We start from the raw sequence: 21,591 nt of genomic DNA, 5'->3' as shown, positions 1-21,591 counted from the left end.
CAGATCATAGTCGTCGTCGTCGTCGTCATCGTCGTCGTCATCGTCGTCGTGCGTCCGCGGAGGACTCATGCGAGAGTGTGCGCGTTCTGCATCAGTAGAGCAGCAGTAGCGGCGGCACCAGCGGCACAATCACCATCGTCATCGTTATTGGCAGCCGTTAGTACGTTATACCGTCAAGATGTAAGCTCACCGGTTTTCGAAGAAGAGAGAAAGTCTCGAGTTTGCCGCTATTGGCCTTCTTCGTTGAAGAATTAAAAGGGTTGCGAGTAAGAAAGAAAGAGAGAGAGAGAGAGAGAGAGAGAGAGAGAGAGAGAGAGAGAGAGAGAGAGAGAGAGAGAGAGAGAAAGAGAGAGAGAGAGAGTGTGGGAGTGGGAGAGAACGAAAGAGAGAGAGAGAGAGAGAGAGAGTGTGTGTGTGAGGGTGAAAGGGGAGAGGAAAGGCGTTGGACTACCGGGGGAGAAAGAAAGGAGGACGCGAGAATGGAGGTACCGAGAAAGGGATCGATCGCTTCCCGATAGCTGGCATGGAGGACACGGCATTAGGGTAAGTTAGCCGATTTATCCGGGATATGAATTCAGCCACGCACGGCCTGTATTTCTTATCCGACATCATCATCCACATTCCACTCTTCTCAAGCACACGTCCACGAACGTCCACTTTAAAAAGATTCTTCTCGTATGGTTTCACATTAGGAATTTCTCTAAGTTTTCGGTGCTTTTTTCTCCGTAAGTTAGAGGAACGATTACCTAGTAAGAGATGATTATGGCAATGCGATTATCCGAGAATACTTACTTCTTAACTTTGCATTTATTATGACAAAGGGAAGGATGGAAAGAGAATGAGAGAGAGAAAGAGAAAGAGAGAGAGAGAGAGAGAGAGAGAGAGAGAGAGAGAAAATATACGATTAGACTTTTAAGGATGAAATTTAAATAAAAAGGATCGTTGCTCGCGACGATTACTATAAAATTGATAAACTTTCTATACGTATTACCTAGGATTATTTGTTATGTATATCGCGATCAAAAATGTTCGTCCACAAGGAGGATAGGAGTTTTTCGGAAAAAACGTTGGAAATTCGGAGAAGATTCGCGTTTATGATAGGGGAAATTAGATGATCGCGCGATAAAAGCTTGGTTCTTTCCATAGGGTGAGGCGAACCATCGACTGACTGACTGGCCGGTTTTCCCCGCGCGAAACTGACTTGGGGTAGTGCTTCTCTAAGCGTCGTTACAACTATGAATCATCTTCGTGATTAACTCACAACGAGATTTCTCTCTTTCTCTCTCTCTTTCTTTTTCTAAATTCATTCGTTCTTTTATTTTTTCTTTTATGGGAACAAAGTGGTCCCTCGATTATCGATCCTCACGAGAAAGAACATTTTTTATCATTTGAGGTACCGATTAAATATAAAGAAAAATCATTGAAAAAAAACGAAAAGAAAAATGGATTTAATAAATAGCGTCGAGGTGTCATTAAATATATTGATACACTTTCCAATGGATGCAACATGTCGATGCATGACGTTCATGCTTGCGAGAGGCATCTAAAACTCGATGATAAAAACTGGTCGCGCGTGTTTTCGCTTCTCTTCGTAATATGGGCCTTCGTTTAGCGAGCATGGACGCGTTATGTCATCGGTCTCTCATGGTATCACTACGTTCGATCGTGCGGAACGTCATCGTGTGGCATCTATGTCTCTCAGTGCATTCTATTCGCGCGAATGAGCTCATCATCGTGCTTCCCTGCGCTTCCGTCAAAATTGCTAGCTCACTTTGTGAGACGATTCCGACCGTTTTACTTTCGCTCTTGTGTGTCATTTCTGTGGTACACTTATTGTGGTACAATTAATCGGGAGGTTAGATCTGGAAGGAAAATGGGCGCCACATTTTAATTAATTCCTCATACGTTTTTGATGAAAACAATATCGACGTTGGACCGATACGATCAACATCTTTTCTATAAATCCAATTTTATATTGAAAAAATCGACAATTTTAAATTGTATGTTAATTTTGACAATTTCCTTTCTCTTAATATAACAGGACGAATCATCGATTTCATTTACGTATCGGAAATTAGTTTTGCTTAACAAGTACGTCTCTTGAATATTTTTTTTCCTTTGTATAATAGAAGGGGAAAAAGGAGGAAGAAAGTATTTACTTAAGATCTATCAATAAAGAAAGAGACTTTTGTCTCGCGTGAAATCTTTCGAATACGAGCAAAATCAATTTCTATTTTAGTAGCAGTTAACAACGCATTGGCTTGAAAGATATTGGGAGAGCGTCTGGGAGAGATCCTTTCTGCATCGCGTAAGTTGATCGTCACCGAGAAGAAATAAACCGGCGATCCAAATTTTCAGCACGGACAGAGTCCAATTTATTAATAATAGAACGAAGAGATTGATATCGTACAATCTTTACTTTTCATGTCGTTGAAATGCGATTAAAATTGCAAGGGCTTTTCTTTTGCTTTAGAAACAAAAAAAGAAAAAACGAAGCGAAAGTTTTATCGCTAGGTAAATCAAAGCATCTATTTGATCGACGTTTTGAGAAAAATTTCTTCCTTCTTTTCCTTTAAAAAAGTTTTGACTTTGTTCGTTCAAAAACTGTCATGTAATGATTTCATGTATAATGATAGATACAGAAGGGGGTGGTGATAGAGAGAAAGATAGATAGATAGATAGAGAGAGAGAGAAAGAGAAAGAGAGAGAGAGAGAGAGAGAGAGAGAGAGAGAAGGAGAAGGAGAGATAGAAAGAAAGAGAGAGAGAGAGAGAGAGAGAGAGAGAGAGAGAGAGAAGGAAAGATAGATAGAGAGAAAGAGAGAGAGAGAGAGAAGGAGAGATAGATAGAGAGAAAGAGAGAGAGAGAGAGAGAAAGAGAGAGAGAGAGAAAGAGAGAATATTTTTTAATGGCCCTATCGAGCTGTACGAGCTCCGTGGTGCAGTTCGTGATGCATCGAGTATAAATATAGGGTCAAGGAAAAATTGTTGTCGCTTTCCGGGTTATATTTTACTATGGTACGACTTTTAAGATAGTTTACTTTCGATGTATATAGAATTTATTTCGTTTTATGGATCCTTGTAAGTATGTATAAGCTCATTTCTATGTACATATGCATATGTGCATGTGTAATATCGATCTTTCGAATATTTTTGTCAAGAAGCTTTGCCTCACGAGGAAAGACGTTCCGTCTGACCTTTTCTTTTGCAAATCTAGTCGAAAGCTTTGCTCTTCGTAAAACTTTTCGGATATTGGCATCATTCCATAAACTCTACTACTACTATTACTATCACTATTACTAGTACGATCATTCGCCTTTGACGTCTGTACTAGTTTTACCAACTTTCGCCTCTAGAAAGTTTAGCCTACTTAATTCGTACAAAATTTACTTTGCTTTACGTGATATCGATTTTCGTCAACCGATAATGTTAACATTTTTGATCCTCTTTGAAGAGATATCGATCGTGGAAGTGGGCTTTTCTTTTGAACGTGTTGGTAAAATTCGACACGACCTTTCGTAATGTCCCACAGTGAGACTTGTTGAATCTCTAAAACTCATTTCTCGTATTTCGAATGAATATATTATACATATATCTATGAGCACGTATTTTCCCTATTGATTCATGTCTTTCCGTTTCTCGATTGAAGATCATTTAATTAAAAGTATCACAGTAGACATCTTAGATATCTCTACTTGAACGATATAATGATAACGTGACGCATAAGTATCATATATAATCATCTTCGTCGTTAATTTCCAGGAATTGACATGGATTGATAATGTGTGTGTATCGATCGAATAATTGGAGTCTACTAGCTTTTGTGCTTAATACGGATAAAATGGGTGAAAAAGAGAAAAGACAAAATGAAGACGAATTTTCATTTATAATCGGATAAGTACCTATTGGTATACACATTACAGAGACGATATATATATATATATATATATATATATATATATATATATGCAAATAGTTGCCACTGGTTGAAAAGGTAGACGCACGTTTATCGACGGGCCTTTTCGTGTCATGAGCCATACCTACGTTCAAAGAGATTACGTTACACTCGACAGAGACTAACTTGCATTCTCCTGTTGTCCGCTGGAGCATTTAATGTGGCTCCGATCTTATACTTCATTTAACGTCGGAGACAACGCTGGAGAGGTGATTATTAATTTCTTAATAACAATCTCGCGTCGTTGTCGTCATCCTCATCGATACAACTGTGTTCAATTATTTTTAGATTCCCGGATTTTTTATTCGGATTGCTATTCTCTCTTTCACTCTCTCTCTCTCTCTCTCTCTCTCTCTCTCTCTCTCTCTTTCTCTCTCTCTGTTGTTTTCTCTTACATTTTCCTGGTTTTCGTAGAAGTTCAAGGTAGACATTACCGCAATCGAACGTGATGGAATGCAAGCTACCGTCGTTCTCTTTTATCTTAGTTTTATTGAAACGAGTATAATCTACGTTGTCTTCGATTCACGATTTTTTTATCATATAGAAGAAACGATCTCCCAATTTAACTCGGGTCGTCCTCTGAGGCAGTTGAAGTGACGTTCAATTTTGCAGTTGACGCTTATTTTTTCGATGTCGGATTTTTTCATTCTTTTTATTCTAAGCAGAGCAGTTAACACTCGTGATTTGTTTTTTGTCAATTCCATCTTTCTTGGTTCTTCTATTTCTTCTGTTTCAATAGGGTTTTTTTTTTTGCCGGAAAAACTTCACTTCTGTTTCACCATGTACGTAAACTACCTCCTCGTTATTTTCATTGTTATTGTTGCTGTTCTTGCTGCCGTTACTGTCCAAATATTTGACGTTTCAACGTAACATAGCGGTTGAGAGCACGAAACAAGCCAATTTTAATGTCGAACGTCCTGCATTCATTCTCAACCCACCACCCACTCATCCCTTTATAGTCTCTACCTATGACCTCTTGTAATGTTCATATCTTTCAAAAGCTTCGACCTTGATAATTCATTTTTCTTCCTTTTTTTCTTTTTTTTTTCATTTTACCCTTGTCGTAATTCAAAACCAATGTTAACAATAATTGAGAATTTGTCTATCTAAAATGGAAATGTAGTTTCCTTTAAATTGCGCCAAGCAACGTCGCATCTTTTTTGTAAAATGTAGGTCAGTCTCTCTCGCGATAGAACTTATGTAGATGCGATTTCTGGCGGGAATTATTGCAAACGCGCACCTTTATCCTCGTTTTTAGATCATTCATTTTCTTTCGCGTTTCTTCGATATATTTTTAAATGTCGTTTCGCGCTTACCTCGATGATGCCGTGATTTTTAAGCAGCTCACACCGAATATAATTAAAATTCTATTGATATCGATCCATTCGAACTCTCATTTTTCGGTAAAAATAAATTACTAGGAGAGAAAGAGAGAGAAAGAGAGAGAGGGAGAGAGAGAAAGAGAGAGAAAGAGAGAGAGAGAGAAAGGAAGAGAGGAAGAGAGAGAGAGAGAGACGTGACGCTTTGTTTTACGCTATTTCTAAGAATTATTATTATTATTATTATTATTATTATTATTATTATTATTATTATTATTATTATTATTATTATTATTATTATTATTGTTCTCATTATCATCATCATTGTTTTTTATTATTATTATTGGAATTATTATTATTATTATTATTATTATCATTATCATCATCATTGTTTTTCCTTTTTAATTTGATCTATATAAAGTGGAAATAATGTAGGATAGCAGGATAAATATAAATAATAAACACCTTCGAATTTGATTACATCATGATTTAGCAAGAATAATTAAAAGTGACGATTATTATGAAACATGTCGTTTCCTCTCATGTATGTATTGATACATTCAACATTTTCTCCAGGATTTCTTTTTTCTTTCATGGACAATATTTCATTTTTGCCCCTTCAAAAATGTCCGATAGTGATGGTAAATATCGATTTATTTGTGTGTTGATATTTTTGCGACATAGTATAGGAGTTAATTCGTATATATACGATGGAGAGAAAAGAAGGATAGAAAAGAAAGTAAAAGAAAAAATAAACTTCGTTCACTTGTGCTAAGTATTAAGTCGATAATGTAATCATTCTTCTCGATGTTAAAATGTCCGTTAATACAATTTTAACAGACGATCTAATTGTTACCTAATATATCTTTCATTTTTCTATTCGTCTTTGTTTCTTCGTCGTCCTATTTTGCGACTCCCATACTATTTAAATTCGAAACGAACGCAATAAGTACTTAACTAGATATATTTTTTTCATCGTTACTTTTTCTCCTTTTAACAAATGGATTTCGGTAGAACGACGCTTTCGAGCTGTCTTCCTTTGTATGATAATTGCTTCTAAGCAATAACGCAACCAAGAGTCATCCTGGAACAGGAAATTCTTGTTTGAATATCCACAGGAAGGAGAGCTATTTCGTCGTGTGACATTTTAGTTATTCACCGATCGCGAAAGGGAACTTTATTGGGATTGAAATAATTTAAAGGGGACGATTCATTTGTTGCGATCGTTGAGCATAATGTTAAAGTTAGATCCCTTGGCTCTGTTACTTATTGAAAGATCTTAACAGTTATATATCGAAATAATGAATGTATTTCTCATGAATTTGTTGAATAAAATTATTCGAATTATACGTAAAATTTTATTTGGAACAGATTTTATCCGAGATCTTATATATTTTTAATATTATTTAAAAGTAAAAGAGATAATATTATAAAACTAAGTGTCTCGAATAAATATATATCTACTTACGTATATCTGATTTCAATAATATCGTATTTGAAAACTTCAATCATAGACTTTATTCATTTATCACGCGCGCGCACGTACACACACACACACACACACACATACACACGTATATTTAATGAAAAAAATATAATGATTTAAATAAAAAAGCAAAATGGAAGGAATTGTTTTAAACAAAAACTTGTCTCGTCTATTAATTGATCAAGATGGCGGTTCGTGCATTTAGCAAAGAACGAGTCGACCATACGGGGTTGGAATTAGCTTGTTAAAGAAGAGATAAGCTTCGTTAACACGATAGATCTTTTTCCGTAATGGGTCGTTCTCAGAGAGAAGTGTGTTCGCGCAATGGTACGTTTTCCCAGGATGCAGTCATGCTTGACGACCTATTTATCTGACAGATACGATTTACCTGGTTTGTTCATGGGACTAACCACCGTTAGCGCAACAACAGCGCTTTTGTACTTCGGCACGACCTTTTTCTTCTCTATTGCATGCTATTGTATGTATGGACGTATGTGTACTACAGCTTCTCCGTTGTCCTAATAAAATTAAAAAAGCGAGAAATAAAGGGACATCGCTGTCTTTAGCACGAACATGTCTATCTCCCCTGTGTTTCGTGAACAATGATCGAATGGAAAAAATAAAACTAAGAAAAAGAAAAAAGGTATAAAAGAACGAAAACAGAACGTATTCTTTCTTGGAAGAAAAGAATCTTAACTTGAAATAGTTCTTTCTTTTTTGATGCGAATTTTTTTTTCTATTTTTTTCTTTTTTTTTTCTTTTTTTTCTTTATAATATTTTTAAACGAACAATCACTCCTTTAATTTATTAGTCTTACATTATTCTCGGTTCGTCTTTTATTCTTCCTCAAAGTTCCTTCTTTCTCCTGGTATCGAGGGAACGAAAATGGATGAGAATATTGCTCGATGTGGGTCGACCTTCTAGAAAATAGTTCATCCGTTCTCTGATCATATTAAAGGGAAAAATAAAACGAAGCTCGGCTTATGATTTCATGAGCAATATCTCATTTCAGTGTTTAAGTACGAGGAGAATAAGATTCACATTACAAGCGTACGATTTTATGTCTCTTAAAAATTAATTTATCGGGAAAATCCTCGAGGAAAAATATGAAATATTTGTTTTTATTTTCGGTCGAAATCTAGGCGTGACAAATTCGCGATAAGCGAGTTAATATTCTATGAATTTTAATTTTTCGACTAATTAATCGGTTAAGCTGGATAATCGATTAATTAGCATCATCTGCATGAACAATCAAATGTTAGTACGTCCATTTGATATAATTTCATTTGAAGTAGGTCGATGGAAATCTGAACAAAAAATAAAAAGAAAAAGTTCCAGATCAAAAAATCAAGTAATCGAATTCTCAATGTGAATACATTGAAAAGATAAATCGACAAGAAGCATTGAATTTTCATATAGATTTACGTTGATTTGAAGTGCGTAATCAAGGTTACCGGATATCTCAATGTCTGTTATGTCAAATGCAATGCTAGTGCAGATCTATTGAGTATAATATTCAGTCTGTTCACGTACACGTGAATGTAGTACGTGCTAACGTTCTCGATTATTAAAAATACGAATGTAGGTGCGATCTTTCCTTCGCTCGAATTACGTTTTATTGGTGATATAACGCGATTAATATTTAACGAAATGAAAATCCATTAAACTTTGAAAATGACTTAATTTCCGGTCGGGACGATTAGAATATATTTGATATAAAGATAGTACTTTTCACAAAGTGAAATATCATTTCGTTCGATTTTTCCGAAAAGTTTCGTTTGAAATACTTTCACGTTCAAAATATTTTAAAGAACAAAAATTTTCGATTTTAGCATCGTTTGAAAAAGAAAAATTAGGAGAGATAAATATAATTTTTCTCGAACAATCTTAATGCCATTCTTCAAGCAGCCTTTGTCCGAAGTGTCTTCATTCGCTTCATCATTTTACTCCCTTCTTATTCAATGCATTTACGCGCCCTTTTACTCCTACGCTTGCATTCATTATACGTCGTTAATGGGCACTCGACACGGTTGTTTCCTGTTACTTTCGATCTATCATACAAGAATTTTACACTTAGAACTGTCCTGATAACCTGTTTAGAAATTTTTTTTTGTTTTGAGATCGGAATCAACAACTAGCTATCGACCATATTAAATCTTTTTCATAGTTGCTAATGGAAAATGAAAGTTCGGAGAATCAATTAGTGAACGTGATTTATGAAAAGGTAAGCTTTGTTGGCCTGTTGAAGCTCCGCCCATCGTCAATGACAAAGTTAGATTATGCGATGCGACGGCGAGCTTTAAACTTTAAGTCACGTTCATGATCGCTGAGAGATGGTCTTTATACATGGCCTCCGCAGATCGTAAAAAGGAAAAAAGCAGTAATTTCATATATTTCGAAGTTATAATGAGTTTTGAGGTTTAAAGCAATGTTGAAAATTACTCACGTTATTGGGGTGAAAGTTATGACAACGTAGCACGTTTTTATAGTTCGAGCGGTTGTTAGCATAGAGTTCGAAGTAGTACGATAGTAACTTGTAATTATACCTGGCATATTATATAGTATACCCACATAGTCATGTTCATCGATTTTCCATCATAGAAGATCATTAGTAGAACGCAATATATGTACGATTATTTTTCTGAATGTTTGCTTGAACCCTTAACGATCGCTTCTCTATTGATTTTAGTTAATACAAGTATGTAGTGATATACTCATAGACCTTTCATATATCTACATCGATTGAGAAACGGAGAGCAAGTAATATGTAATGTTAGAAGAATTAAGCGATGTATTCAGAACATGTTAAAAACAATACATCCTTTAAGTGAACATAGTTACCTTAATATCGTCGAAATCCTTTTAATTGAAAATAAAGAAGAATTATAATCGTCTTTTTTGTTCATCGGCTTTCCAGTATCTCCGAGGTCCGAGCTATCGAATATGGCATCAGGATTGCCGAGCGCTCGTCAGAGGAAGCTTGGACCAGCACCAATAGCGTCCTTCGAAGACCTATCGGACGAGGTGGAAAACGTGAGTCCCCCATGAGTCCTCCCTGAGTCCTACTTCTTATCGACTCTCCGAGACCCACTCGGCTCACGAGAATCGAGCACGTGTGTTCCCTCTCCGAGTGTCGCACGTCTTCCTCTTAAACTTTGGAGGCGCCTGAACCCCGAAGTTCTACACCTTCAATTCCAAGACTGTGATCCAACGACAAACCAGTCTACGAATTTGAATGCAGGGGGAACCAACGACACGAATGCCAGGCATCATCGAGGTCGCCACCCCGGCAACGCCTGGTAGTTCGCTAAAGACACCCAGCACACCAAGAATTGATATCAGCCGGGCGAGCAGTTCCTCTCACCATGAGGATAGTAACTCCAGGGAATCGTCACCCGAAAGAGAGCTTCTCGCAGGTATACTTACTTTATCTTTCTTTCTTACAGAAAATAAATCTTTTTTTCATTGGATTTGAAGTAAGGATTCTCTCTCTCTCTCTCTCTTTCTTTATATATATATATATATATATATATATATATATATATATATATATATCTGTCTTTCTTTGTCTTCTCTGTATTCTCAAAGAAAAAGTTTCCTTTATATAATATTACTTTTTTAAAACATTACCAGTAATGATCCATGTCTCTGATTAATGGAATTATAATTACAAATTGAGTAATACAAGAATAATGAATTTTATTTATTAAAGATATAATGAATTTATAAAAACTTTACTTTGTTTCAGGTGGAGATCCTCCTCCAGGGAGTAAGCTGACCTTAGGTTATAAGGAAGATGCTCAGGATTTAAGATCGTCAACGGAGGAATTGGACTTACAGGATCCCATACACGAGCAAGATCTCAGGAGGGAATCGAAGAAAGCGAGAAAGCGAAGAGAAGATGGATCGCAATCGGATTATAGTGGTGGAACGAGGCAGACACAAGACAGGGAACGAAAGGACAGTAATTGCTCCGAAATCATCCTCCTTAACATCAGTGGTAGAACCTCGAGGTTGTCTTCCGTGGGAAGTCAGGGTTCTGGTGTTTCTGGAAAGCTCTCAGTGGTGTCGGGCACATCCTCGAGGTATAGATTCGTTAGTTTTCAATTTATTTTATTTACGATCAGTATTTATATTCTAAATAATATCGGCGAGAAAATCGTTTTCATTATTTTCTTGTAATTAAAAAAATAATGATCTATCTGTCAATAGTCATTAATAAGGTAAAAAGATTTTCTTTTTCTCAATCATTCTAGGTCACCGAGTCCGCACAAATGTCTACTAGAAACGTCCTTTTGTGGCAGCAAGCCGACTTTAGCTGATAACTTGATCGAACCATCGAAGCCGGAAACCGAAGACTTGGAAAAGATTCTGTTGAAACGCGAAGCCGACACCACTAAAGCGTTAATTCCAGAAAGTATTAAAGTTTCTATGGTTGGTGGTAATTTGAAACCAGATCCTTTAGATAAGCCAAGAAGACGTGGCCGTGAAGAAAGGAAAGAGATTTTTAAGAGAGAAGTGGAAATTACTAAGAGATTCTTAGAAAAGGTTAACATAGAGGTACGCTTAAGTTTAATTTAAATTATTATTTATAATTGATAGAGTATTTTTTGGAAAACCTATTGTGTGATTTTTTTAGGTACCAATCATTCGTAAAACATCTGAATCAACGCAACAACAGCCAGCGAAAACCCAGTCTCAAGAAGTTCAAAAGCCCGCGACCCTCGATTTTAACGACAAACGAAAAAAAGCTCAGAATTTTAAAGAGATCGTCCAAACGACACCAACGGCGAGTAGTTTAATCAGTAGTCCTAAATTACCGAGACATCAAAAGGTGTTTGATCTCGGTACCGAGGGATCGCGGACACCTAGTCCATCTTCCGTATCAAGAAAAAGCAGTTTTGCCTCTTTATTCAAGGTAAAGTGATATGTTTCAAAAGCTTTCAAAAACAAAAAAAAAACAAAAAAGAACACACACACACGCACACATGTACAGAGAGAAAGACAGTTAACGCTTTTAGTACCTTTCGCTTTGTCACTATCGAGCTATTGTAGTCTACCTATGCCTGGTAAGCGAAACGCTTTTAGTCAAGGAGTGATCCTAAAGGAAAGTATGCTCTGTTCCTCAAGACCAGGACTGATGGCAGCGTACTGAGCCCAGGATCACCATCGCCCAGTACGAAGCCACGAAGGAGTTTAACATCGAAGATAAAGGACACCACGGAGAGCCTGAGAAGCAGATCGAAATCACGCGAGAGAGTCTCCGTTGATAAGAATTCTAGTTTGAAGAAGGATTCAAAGAACAAGAATGTTTTCTCCTCGACCTTGAGTCTCTTTAAGAAACGCGAGAGGAAGAAGAGTTACGACGAGGCGATAGCTACTTTCTGTGGAATCGAGTGCGACATCGATACCGTTGATCAACCGTCATTGGAGAGTATCGGCCAGGTCGAATTTACTTTTAACACGGAAAAGGAAAGACGTAAGGATGATTCGATCTTCATCAGCCTTCACGCGGACGACAGGAATTACGAGGAAGCTTTACCATCTGAAAGTGTTTCGATACCGTTAGAAACACCAACTAAATTATTGGACGAATATGAATCCGAATCTCATGCTGGTGGGATAATGATGACGGAAGTTTCTATAGAATATCATCGTCCTCCAGTTGCTGAGGTGAGAACAGAAGCGAGGATAGAGAGTACACCATCGAAGAGATCTTCTTGGGAGAATCAAATGTCACTTAGCCCGTCAAAAGATTCTCAAGTATCGACAAGTGGCTCGAAAGATTCTAAAATAGGTACACAAAGTGTGAAGAGCGTAGAAAACACAGTAACAAAATCCTCGTCACCGTCGAGCGAAGTCAGGCCGACTTCTGGATCATTACGAATGTCCAGTAGCTCTTCCAGGGATTCGATCGCGAAGAAAATTCCTGATGCACCAAAGATCAAGAAGAAAAGTAAGGAAGAACAGCAAATATTACCACGCGAAAAAAAAGAAGAAATTGTTCCACAGCAAAAAAAGATAGCAGAAAGTGATGTCCCTGGTACGAAGACTACCAACGAATATAAGAAATCAGATTTTCTAGACGATGGATTATCGGTTAAAGCGGCGGAAACTGATCTAGTAAAAACATCTAGCATAATATCAGATCTTGATCATAACAGTTCTGAGTCTGAGAGAGATTCCGAGATAGAGTTCATTCGAAATAAGGCTGAGAAAATTACTGAAGAGTTACCTGACGAACGAAAGGGTCTTTTCAACGAGGAAAGCTTCGAAGAAGATCTTCCATATATTCCGACTACTTTGCCTTTAGAAAAGAGCGTAGCTGTACCAATTCTACCTGTGAAACAACGACTTCAAGAAGTTAGGTACGAGACTAAAATTACTCTCTCTCTCTCTCTCTCTCTCTCTCTCTCTCTCTCTCTCTCTCTCTCTCTCTCTCTCTTTCCTCCCTAAGTGTCTTTAAACACAGATATATATATATATAAATAAGATATATTTTGTAGAAATTTTACGATTATTTTCGATTTCAGAACGATTCCAATCGAAAGGCCACGTTCAACGACGCCCATCAATCCAACTCTATTGGACGAATTTGTGATGCAGACATCCCTAGACGAAAGACGTGTTGAAAGAATGAAGATATCTTTACCACGCGAGGATAGTTTTAAATTGAAGAGTCCAAAGAGACACGCTGCCAATACTTTCACCGAGTTTGCGGGTAAAGTAACGGATGGTGGTCGTAATAGAGCAGCTGGAAAGTCTCCCAGTCCACCACCTTTACCACCGAGAGCACCAACCAGACCCAACAATTGGATAAATTTTGAGGAGATCCCGGAGAAGAGAAAGGCACCGAAAATAATTCAAACGATTCCACGTACCGAGGACGAAGTTAAGACCACCGGTTACAGCTACGTTCAACCTGAAGAGTGTAGATGCGAATGTCACGAGGAGTCGAGAAGAGCTTCGATCCGAGAGGCAACGACAACGAGGACTTCGTCATGTAGTAGCAACGGAGAACGGGCATGCAACGGTGAGAATTGCATCCTGCCAACCACGAGCTCTGTCGATCGTGCCAGCATCGTCAGGTAAACGCACCTGGGTACGATCATGGATCGAATATAATACACATTTTCGTCGAATAATCTTGAAAGGCGCTAGTGTTGAGTAGAAGTCTGTTTCTGTACTTTCAGTGACAGCTCCTTGGAATGTAGCTTGAGCATCGAGGACAACCAGATTACTGGCCAAGCTATCGTTGGTCAGCAGATCCTTGGCTCGGGGAAACCTTTCAGCATGGATCTCGACGTGAGATCGAATCGATCGAGTATCGTTTCTCAGGAAGAGACTGATGAGAATTCGCATCAATAATAGTACGGAAGCGACAAAGAAACGTATCTAATCTTATTAGAATCTTTCGGAATTCGTTCGATCGTTGATCGCTGCAGAGATCATTGAGAACATCATACGAGGATCGAAGATAGATCAAAAGTGTGTTCCGATCGAAGAATCGATCATATCGAACATTTCGATTAATTTCAATATCTATCCTGATATATTTTATCGGAATTGTTATTCGATAATCGATCCTATGATCATGATCATCCGAGAGTCTCCTTCGTATTGTTATGTAAAGGAATAAAAAAAAAAACTAGCACAATGACGCACGTAGGTAAAGTAAGCGATGCCTCGCTGCCAGTTAAATAATAATATAGAAAGATTTTAGGTAAGAATAATAAACCAAAATTTGGACTGAAACGAACGGAACAGAACGCTCTCGTTGTAAAAGATCGAAGCGATATTGTTATCGATTTTCGGATCTCTCTTTCTCTCTCTCGCTTTCTATTTCATGATCTAAACTTTTGTCTCATGCATTTGCATTTGCCGCGATTAAATTTCTTTGTATTTGTACGTGTTTTTCGAAGGTCGAAGAGCTTGTTTGCAAGATTTATTCGTGATTATTGATCATCGTATTTGTTCCGACGTTTACAAGTATAAATACGTACAACGTATATATACCTTCGTTTCTGCGTTTTGTAACGTTCGTAAGTCCGCAATCGTGCTTTGAAAGAAACTTGAAGATGTTTAAAGAAAAAAGAAAAAAACAGAAAAATGAAAAAAGGTCAAAAAAATTCAAAATAATAGGATCTCTCTCTCTCTCTCTCTCACTCTCTCTCTCACTCTATCTCTCTCTCTCTGTCTCTCTCTCTTTCTCTCTCGGATTTTGATCTCTCTATCTTTTACAAGCGGTCATTAGCCGGTATGCAGACGTCGAGCAATGATTTGTCCTTATCGAAATAAATCGACCAACAAAAGTATAAACAAAATTTGCGCTCCGATGGACGTCGCTTTTCATTTAAAATCTCACTATCTCCATCTTATCGTCGAAATTCTTATCGGTGCTCGGGGAGTTGATCGTTGGCAATATGCGAGAGCCTCGACGTCACGAATCCTTCCATCTTTCGAAGAAATTATTTTATCGACTGTTGTATACACTGACCGCGAAGAGGGGAGGTTTCGTTACGGTCGTTGAAAAATTAGGCACTCGAAATATGAACGAATATGATCGCGTAGCTAGCATTCTCCTCATCGTTTGTTTACTCATTTAATCGAAGAAAATGGCGTCTTGAATGTAACTTCATTTCCTCCTGTATCTTTGATGCTTGTGCATTTAACGAGCAAATGCAGAAATATTTGGTGAGTAAACCGACTTACATAAAATGTTCAATTATTTAATACATGGGTAATTTTGAGTTCTCCAATTTCTTCGGCTTTCATAACAGTGAGAAGCAAGTATTTACTTATGTTTGCGATTATTTTTATTTTCCGTTGTAAATAGGTACATATGTACTAATTTGTTAGCGAATATCATGCTAATGCTTGACTCTTTGCAAAATGGAGAGTTTTGTTATTAGAATGAGAATTAGGGAAAAAAATAGAAAAAGGAGAAGCATATCGCAATGTCAAATGGAATTACGTATTCATCTACCTCTTAAGAATCGTATCAAATGGCGTACGAAGAAGGGACGGCGAGACTCTCGACTTCGACGTCCACGATGCTGCCTGCAGAAATACAAAAAAAAAAAAATATATATATATAAAAAAATAAAAAACGAGACAATTTAGACGCACGAGGATTAGCGAAAAAAATGTAAACAAGTTGCGTTAACGATCGTATTGTCTGACTTGATTTCTTTCAATAAAAAAGAAAATTTATATTGGGATTAATTCTAATTTAAAAATGATTTTTTTCAAAAATTGCTTTGTCATTTGATTTCTTTTGATATAACACTTTGAATACGTTTGATTTTTTATCGAATGAAATTAAGTCAGAAAGATTTCGAGATTAGAGCTTCTTTTGTTGCATACTCGGAGAACATAGTTTCTCGAGGATGATTCGAAGCGAGTCTTACGTTCTTAACGAAAATAGATGACGTAATCATAATCGTCGATCATCATCGTTTTCGCTGAGAATCTTACATTTCTAATGTTTACGTCATTTGAAGTATCGAGCATGTGTCATATTGCTCGTAACTCTTATTGTGTTCAAAGTGGAATATTGACTCGCTGACTTTTACGACGTACAACAACAGCAGCAAAGAGAAATAAACATAAACGCAAACAGCAAAAACTATTTCCTTTCGTGATGTACCGAACGAGTAATTATTGAAAAAAAAAGAAAAAGAAAAAGATGCATACTTATTTATCGTACTATATATATTTCTTTTTTTCTTTTATATTCAAATTTACGATGTTTTTCATACTTTTTCATTAGATTGAGTAAGATGCTATTAAAAATTTAAATGAAGTAGAATTAACGTAACAAGTATAATAGCATTTTACCCAATTCGAAATGACATGCAAAAAAAGAAAAAGAAAAGAAAAAAACAGAATAGAAAATTTTCCATCGTTTTCAAACTTTTATTCGTTTTATTCTTAGAGTATCACTTAATAGATACTGATCTTTACGCTGGAGAAAAAACTGGTGTGATAATTACTCGCTCCGCGTACAAGGGAAGATTCTCTTCGAATTGCCGTAACTGCGTACCGGAATTGAAACGAGTTCTTGCAGAGTCGTTATTTCTACTTACACTTCTCTTCCTCTTCCCGTCTCCACGGATGTAATGATCATGGCGACGAGGAAGCGATTCATAAAACTAAATCGTACATTTTCGAACGTATATGCATACGTAAATAATATAAATACATACATACATACATACATACATATTAAGCGATCGTTGTAAATGTTCTTTTCTCCTTTCAAATCTGTACATTGCAAAAAGACCAAAAAAAAAAAATAAGAAGAAGAAAGAGAATAGTAAAAACTAGAAAGATATTCGCAATCGTTCACAACCGGTCGTTTATGGAAATGAAAGCATCATCGAAGGGCGACGCCATCGATTCTTTACGACAGTAATTTAGTGTATCATATAATATATATATATATATATATATATATATATATATATATACATATACATATATATACATATATATACATATATATACACATACATATATACATATATACATATATATACATATATATATATACATATATATATATATGTAAATGTGTATGTATGTATATATGTATATATTCATATACGTATATATAGCTATTTTTCTCTTGGTTACTAATATTCGTTTTATAACGAAGACGATTTTCAGAGTATCTATATTAAAAAAATACGTGTAAGAAAGCTGAGGTGACCTTGAGCTCTTCGAGTCTACCCGCGCGTGTGTTCAAAATTTTTCAATCTTCAATCTTCTATCTCCATTTTTCTTTCACTCTCCTCTTCCTTCAATTTAACTTTGGAGAAACTAAACGATCACAATATTCTCTCGAAGATTAATCTCGCAAACATGATATAGTTATTTTGAAAGTATTCGGACGATCTCGACGTTTATTCTTTTTTTTTTGTTGTAATGTGAATTTCGAACGTCGAGTGAACTTAAAAATAATGCTTCGAACCGACTCTTGTATACAAGAGAAAAAAAAATATAGAGGACCGACAGATATCTGAATATCGTATATACAAGCATGATTAGACGTCGTTTTTCTATATAGGTCTTTCTACGTATACATACATATGTGTATGTATGTACGTATATGAAACTAAACATATTTATAGTTATGTAATTATAGTTTTTCGAATGATATTCGAACGAAAATACCGATGGTTTATATGGCAATATGTTTTTTCTATTTATCATACTTCGTCCCTTCCATATGTAAAGTATTCCCAAGCATATTTCTTAGAAATAGTCAGGAGGCAATTTGTTAAATGTTATATTTAAATTTGTTTCGTTGGTTGTGTATTCTCTATTTAAAATATATTCTTCTCGTATCTCCATTCCAACGACATTAACGAAAGTATGTTTATTAAATAAACAAAAACGATCTCATCGACGGGCGAAATGAAGTACGACGCAAAATATTCAAATTTATGCTTCTTCGACTCGTTTCATATTTCATAAACATACACGTATAAACATGAATACAATCATTTTACTCAACGAAATTATTCGTTTATACGTACTACATATATACATACGTACTTACGTACATATGTCGTCGATCGATTTAAAAAATTAAAATAAATAAAAACGCGTGATACTCTGCCATATTTCGAAAGGCTCAAGAAGACCTACTAGGCTCATGGTAATTTTTAAATAAAAAAAAAAAGTAAAGAAAAAAATAAAAAAAAGAAAAATAAAAGATTTTTCGGGATCGTGACAAGTGCCCGAGCGAGTTTATGGGCGCACATTCGAGGAAAATTCGTTTCCATCCTTTTTCTTATCGGTGTAATCGAAAGTAGGGAACAAAAAACGTGATTTCTCGATGATATGATGTTATACAGTTCCTCGGACCTGTCAGTAACGATCCTTTAGCAATACGCGAATACGTTCATGTTTATTTTTAAGGCACTAGATTATCAAGAGGTAAAAGAATATCTCAATGTTTCTAATATTATGTACATAAGACGGAAGTACATTTTCGAAACGCTAATTACATTACAAGACATATTCGACGAATGCTCATGTTCGAATAAGAAAAAAGAAAAGAAAACAAAAATAAAATATTTATGTGTTTTGACGTATGGTTAAATCATTTCAACTACTATTATTACTACTATTATTACTATTACTATTAAACTCTCGAAGATTATGTCGAATCAAGAGTAATCGACACTAAAAGTCTCTCTACAATTATAAATAGAATAATTTCCTAAGATTCCATCGTTATTCCCATCGTTATAGAAATTACGATAAATATTTTGCGCAAGTTTGCGAATCTAACTGTAAAAGAGGAAAAGGTCGCTGATAGAAAGAAAAGAAAAAGATGAAATAAATAAAAACGGAAGAAAATATTTAAGCACATATTCTGTTACATGATGCACAACAGTAAAATTTTATCTATACAACATTATTGCCTTGAAACAATGTCCTTTTTAATCCTGCAAAAATACTTTCGAAGGATTACAATCTGACGTAACTTATATCATGAGATCTTGGAGGTGAACCGTTCGAATCCTTCTTCTTATTAACATCTTCCTTTTCTCTCGCGTCCAATACAATTGGTTGTTCATCGTCGCGTAAAAACAACGTTGTTGTGGTTGTTGTTACAGTAGAATTATTGTCTTGAAGAGATTGCTAAAATTATGAGCGATGTTAAGAAGATTTTTACTCTCTCTTTCTTTTTTTTTTATATTTTTTTTTTATTACTCACTTGCATAACGTTTATAAGGAAGAGAAAGGCAAGTAAAGTTAAAGCGCTCAAAGCAGCTCCATTGCCACCACCTTTATGTCCTTTATAACCACTGAAATGTAAACAATGAAGTTCTTTTAATTTTAATTACGATAACTTTGTTAACAGAATCTTTTGAAATTTCCGATAATTACCCGTTTGAGCTATGGTGATAAGAACCCCATCCGCTATGATAACGATCGACGGGCGTGTATGGAGTTTTTTCAAAGGAACCAAAATTCATCAATGCTTTGAACGTCATCTTAATCTGGAAAAAAAGAAATAAACATATTATTATAGAATTTTATGATTCCTATCAATCAAATTATCAAACATCATTCATTTTATTTTATATAAATTCAGAAAGAATATAATAGGTAAATATCTCTGTAACAAATTGAAATATTGAAAAAAATTATTAAAGTTATTTATTAATTAATAATATTAGTACCTGAAAAGAAATAACTTTTTATACATTATTAATAACTATGTTAGCAAATGCCATCTATCGATAGGATAATTTGTTTAACTCTTATGATAGACGAAGCATTCTTAAAAGCGTGTTAAAAAGAATAGTCATTATATACGAGCATAAGAAAGTGTTTCAGTTTTATTATATCACTTTAGCGCGACACTTACAATCGTAATTATCGATATTTTACCGAGTTTTCATCTATCTTAAGATATAATATTGAATTTTTACGTGTATGTATTTGGCGCGTTTATTAAAAAAGCTTTATATATACATATTTTTTTTTTCTTTAAATCTAAAACTTGGTAGTATATGAAATGTAATTTTTAAATGGATCATTTGATTTATTTTTTTTTTTTATTTATTCGTTTCATACGTATTCGTAACTTGTACACGTTTTATATAAAAAATGTTCATTCACGTCAATGCTTTAAACGAGGAATAAATACATGGTTCTTTGACTCTACGTTCTTGGAATGCGGTCGACACGGAGCTACAATTCTACTTAGCAGACAGCAGGTTGGCGAACGTATTTTATGAAAACGTATATGAGCTCTTTTTTTTCTCTCTTTTTCTTTCTTTCTCTCGTTCATTCATTTTCTCATTTAAATAAACCCAACAGATAAATTTTAAAATGTTATATATATATTTCTTGTATTAAAAATTTTTTGGTTAATATCACTCATTATTTTTTCTCCTATGAAAAGAAATAATTTTTTTTTTAAATAATTTTAATATCAGATTTATAAATTAGTTTGTATAATTGATTTAAAATTATGTTTTTATTAAAAATTCTCAAGGCATTATGGCATTTTCTCTTATATTTTATATATATAATTAATTTTATATATTTCTTGTTTTTTTCTCTCTTTTTGATTGCTTCTCTGCAATATGTTTGAGATGCATTTTAATATATCGGAATAATTTGTAAATAGTTCTAGTTTTAATCAATGTATCTTCTTGAATATATTTATTTATGAAATCACGTAACTTCCCTTTTTCAGCATTAAATGAAATGCTTGCGTAATTAGAAAGTGTCGTGAAATTTACTGAATGTCATAAACACAGTGCGACGAATACGTATATGCGTTCAGAAAGACAAATGTTGCTTACCTTTGCAAAATTTGAAAAGTACTCTGACGCAAACGTAGAAAAGATTCACATGCCGTTGACGAAACTAAGAACTTTCTTAAGCGAGATTCACAGAACGACTGTTCTGTGAATCACCTGTAAATTCGTCATTCGACTTTTTCTTTTTCTTTTCTTTTTTTCACGGTTTATGCATTCTTTGAGCCTAAGTACTTCCTCGATAATTTCTCAACCGTAAATGTTTTCCGGACCTTGAGCAACAAAAGTGTGTTCCTCATTGTTACCCTTAATTTTGTTTGTTTATCTTTATCTGTCATTTTCTAGGTCACATCCGATTGTAAAAGTTGATAATGAAGTTATATTCAAAAATACAGCTGCGTTGAAATTATTATTCATTTTTTTTTGCTATATTTATGATTATTCATCTTAAAAATAATTTCATAATAAATATTTGTCTTTTTAATGCGACAAGTTCAATAAGGCCATTTATTTAATGTATTCATTATATGTATATAATTATG

General features: G+C 35.1%; 2 protein-coding genes across 6 annotated transcripts; one reads left to right on the top strand and one right to left on the bottom strand.

Annotated features, from left to right (window-relative positions):
- Positions 1-21: 21 nt before the first annotated feature.
- On the top strand, positions 22-18,858 carry LOC124421916. 5 transcript variants are annotated; one of them, XM_046957621.1, is made up of 9 exons: positions 22-543; positions 9,676-9,791; positions 10,000-10,174; positions 10,507-10,843; positions 11,015-11,318; positions 11,440-11,676; positions 11,889-13,126; positions 13,292-13,846; positions 13,952-18,858. In XM_046957621.1, exons 2-9 carry the CDS (start codon positions 9,702-9,704, stop codon positions 14,124-14,126), a joined length of 3,111 nt encoding a protein of 1,036 aa, XP_046813577.1. In that variant the 5' UTR covers positions 22-543; positions 9,676-9,701; the 3' UTR covers positions 14,127-18,858. The 5 variants fall into 5 exon arrangements, with proteins under 5 accessions (XP_046813577.1, XP_046813576.1, XP_046813578.1 ...); XM_046957620.1 differs by having other exon boundaries at positions 24-543; positions 11,398-11,676; XM_046957622.1 differs by having other exon boundaries at positions 24-543; positions 11,398-11,676; positions 13,930-14,094.
- On the bottom strand, positions 14,903-21,571 carry LOC124421922. The gene is made up of 4 exons (XM_046957633.1): positions 21,095-21,571; positions 19,665-19,777; positions 19,492-19,582; positions 14,903-19,415 (listed from the first exon to the last, which is right to left on the bottom strand). Exons 2-4 carry the CDS (start codon positions 19,769-19,771, stop codon positions 19,242-19,244), a joined length of 372 nt encoding a protein of 123 aa, XP_046813589.1. The 5' UTR covers positions 19,772-19,777; positions 21,095-21,571; the 3' UTR covers positions 14,903-19,241.
- Between the last annotated feature and the right edge of the window lie 20 nt (positions 21,572-21,591).

This window comes from Vespa crabro, chromosome 2 (genome assembly GCF_910589235.1).
Source record: "Vespa crabro chromosome 2, iyVesCrab1.2, whole genome shotgun sequence".
Classification (NCBI taxonomy): Eukaryota; Metazoa; Arthropoda; class Insecta; order Hymenoptera; family Vespidae; genus Vespa; species Vespa crabro.
The sequence above is the reverse complement of the archived record's forward strand: the minus strand, read 5'-3'. Positions and strand labels throughout refer to the sequence as shown.

Bases quoted from the DNA above. Each gene is read 5' to 3' on its own strand.
- LOC124421916 (XM_046957620.1), top strand. From the start codon at position 9,702: ATGGCATCAGGATTGCCGAGCGCTCGTCAGAGGAAGCTTGGACCAGCA. The intron at 9,792-9,999 runs GTGAGTCCCCCA...ATTTGAATGCAG, and splicing joins TATCGGACGAGGTGGAAAAC to GGGGAACCAACGACACGAAT. The intron at 11,677-11,888 runs GTAAAGTGATAT...CTGTTCCTCAAG, and splicing joins GTTTTGCCTCTTTATTCAAG to ACCAGGACTGATGGCAGCGT.
- LOC124421922 (XM_046957633.1), bottom strand. From the start codon at position 19,771: ATGACGTTCAAAGCATTGATGAATTTTGGTTCCTTTGAAAAAACTCCA. The intron at 19,583-19,664 runs GTAATTATCGGA...TTTACATTTCAG, and splicing joins TATCACCATAGCTCAAACGG to TGGTTATAAAGGACATAAAG. The intron at 19,416-19,491 runs GTGAGTAATAAA...TCATAATTTTAG, and splicing joins TCCTTATAAACGTTATGCAA to CAATCTCTTCAAGACAATAA.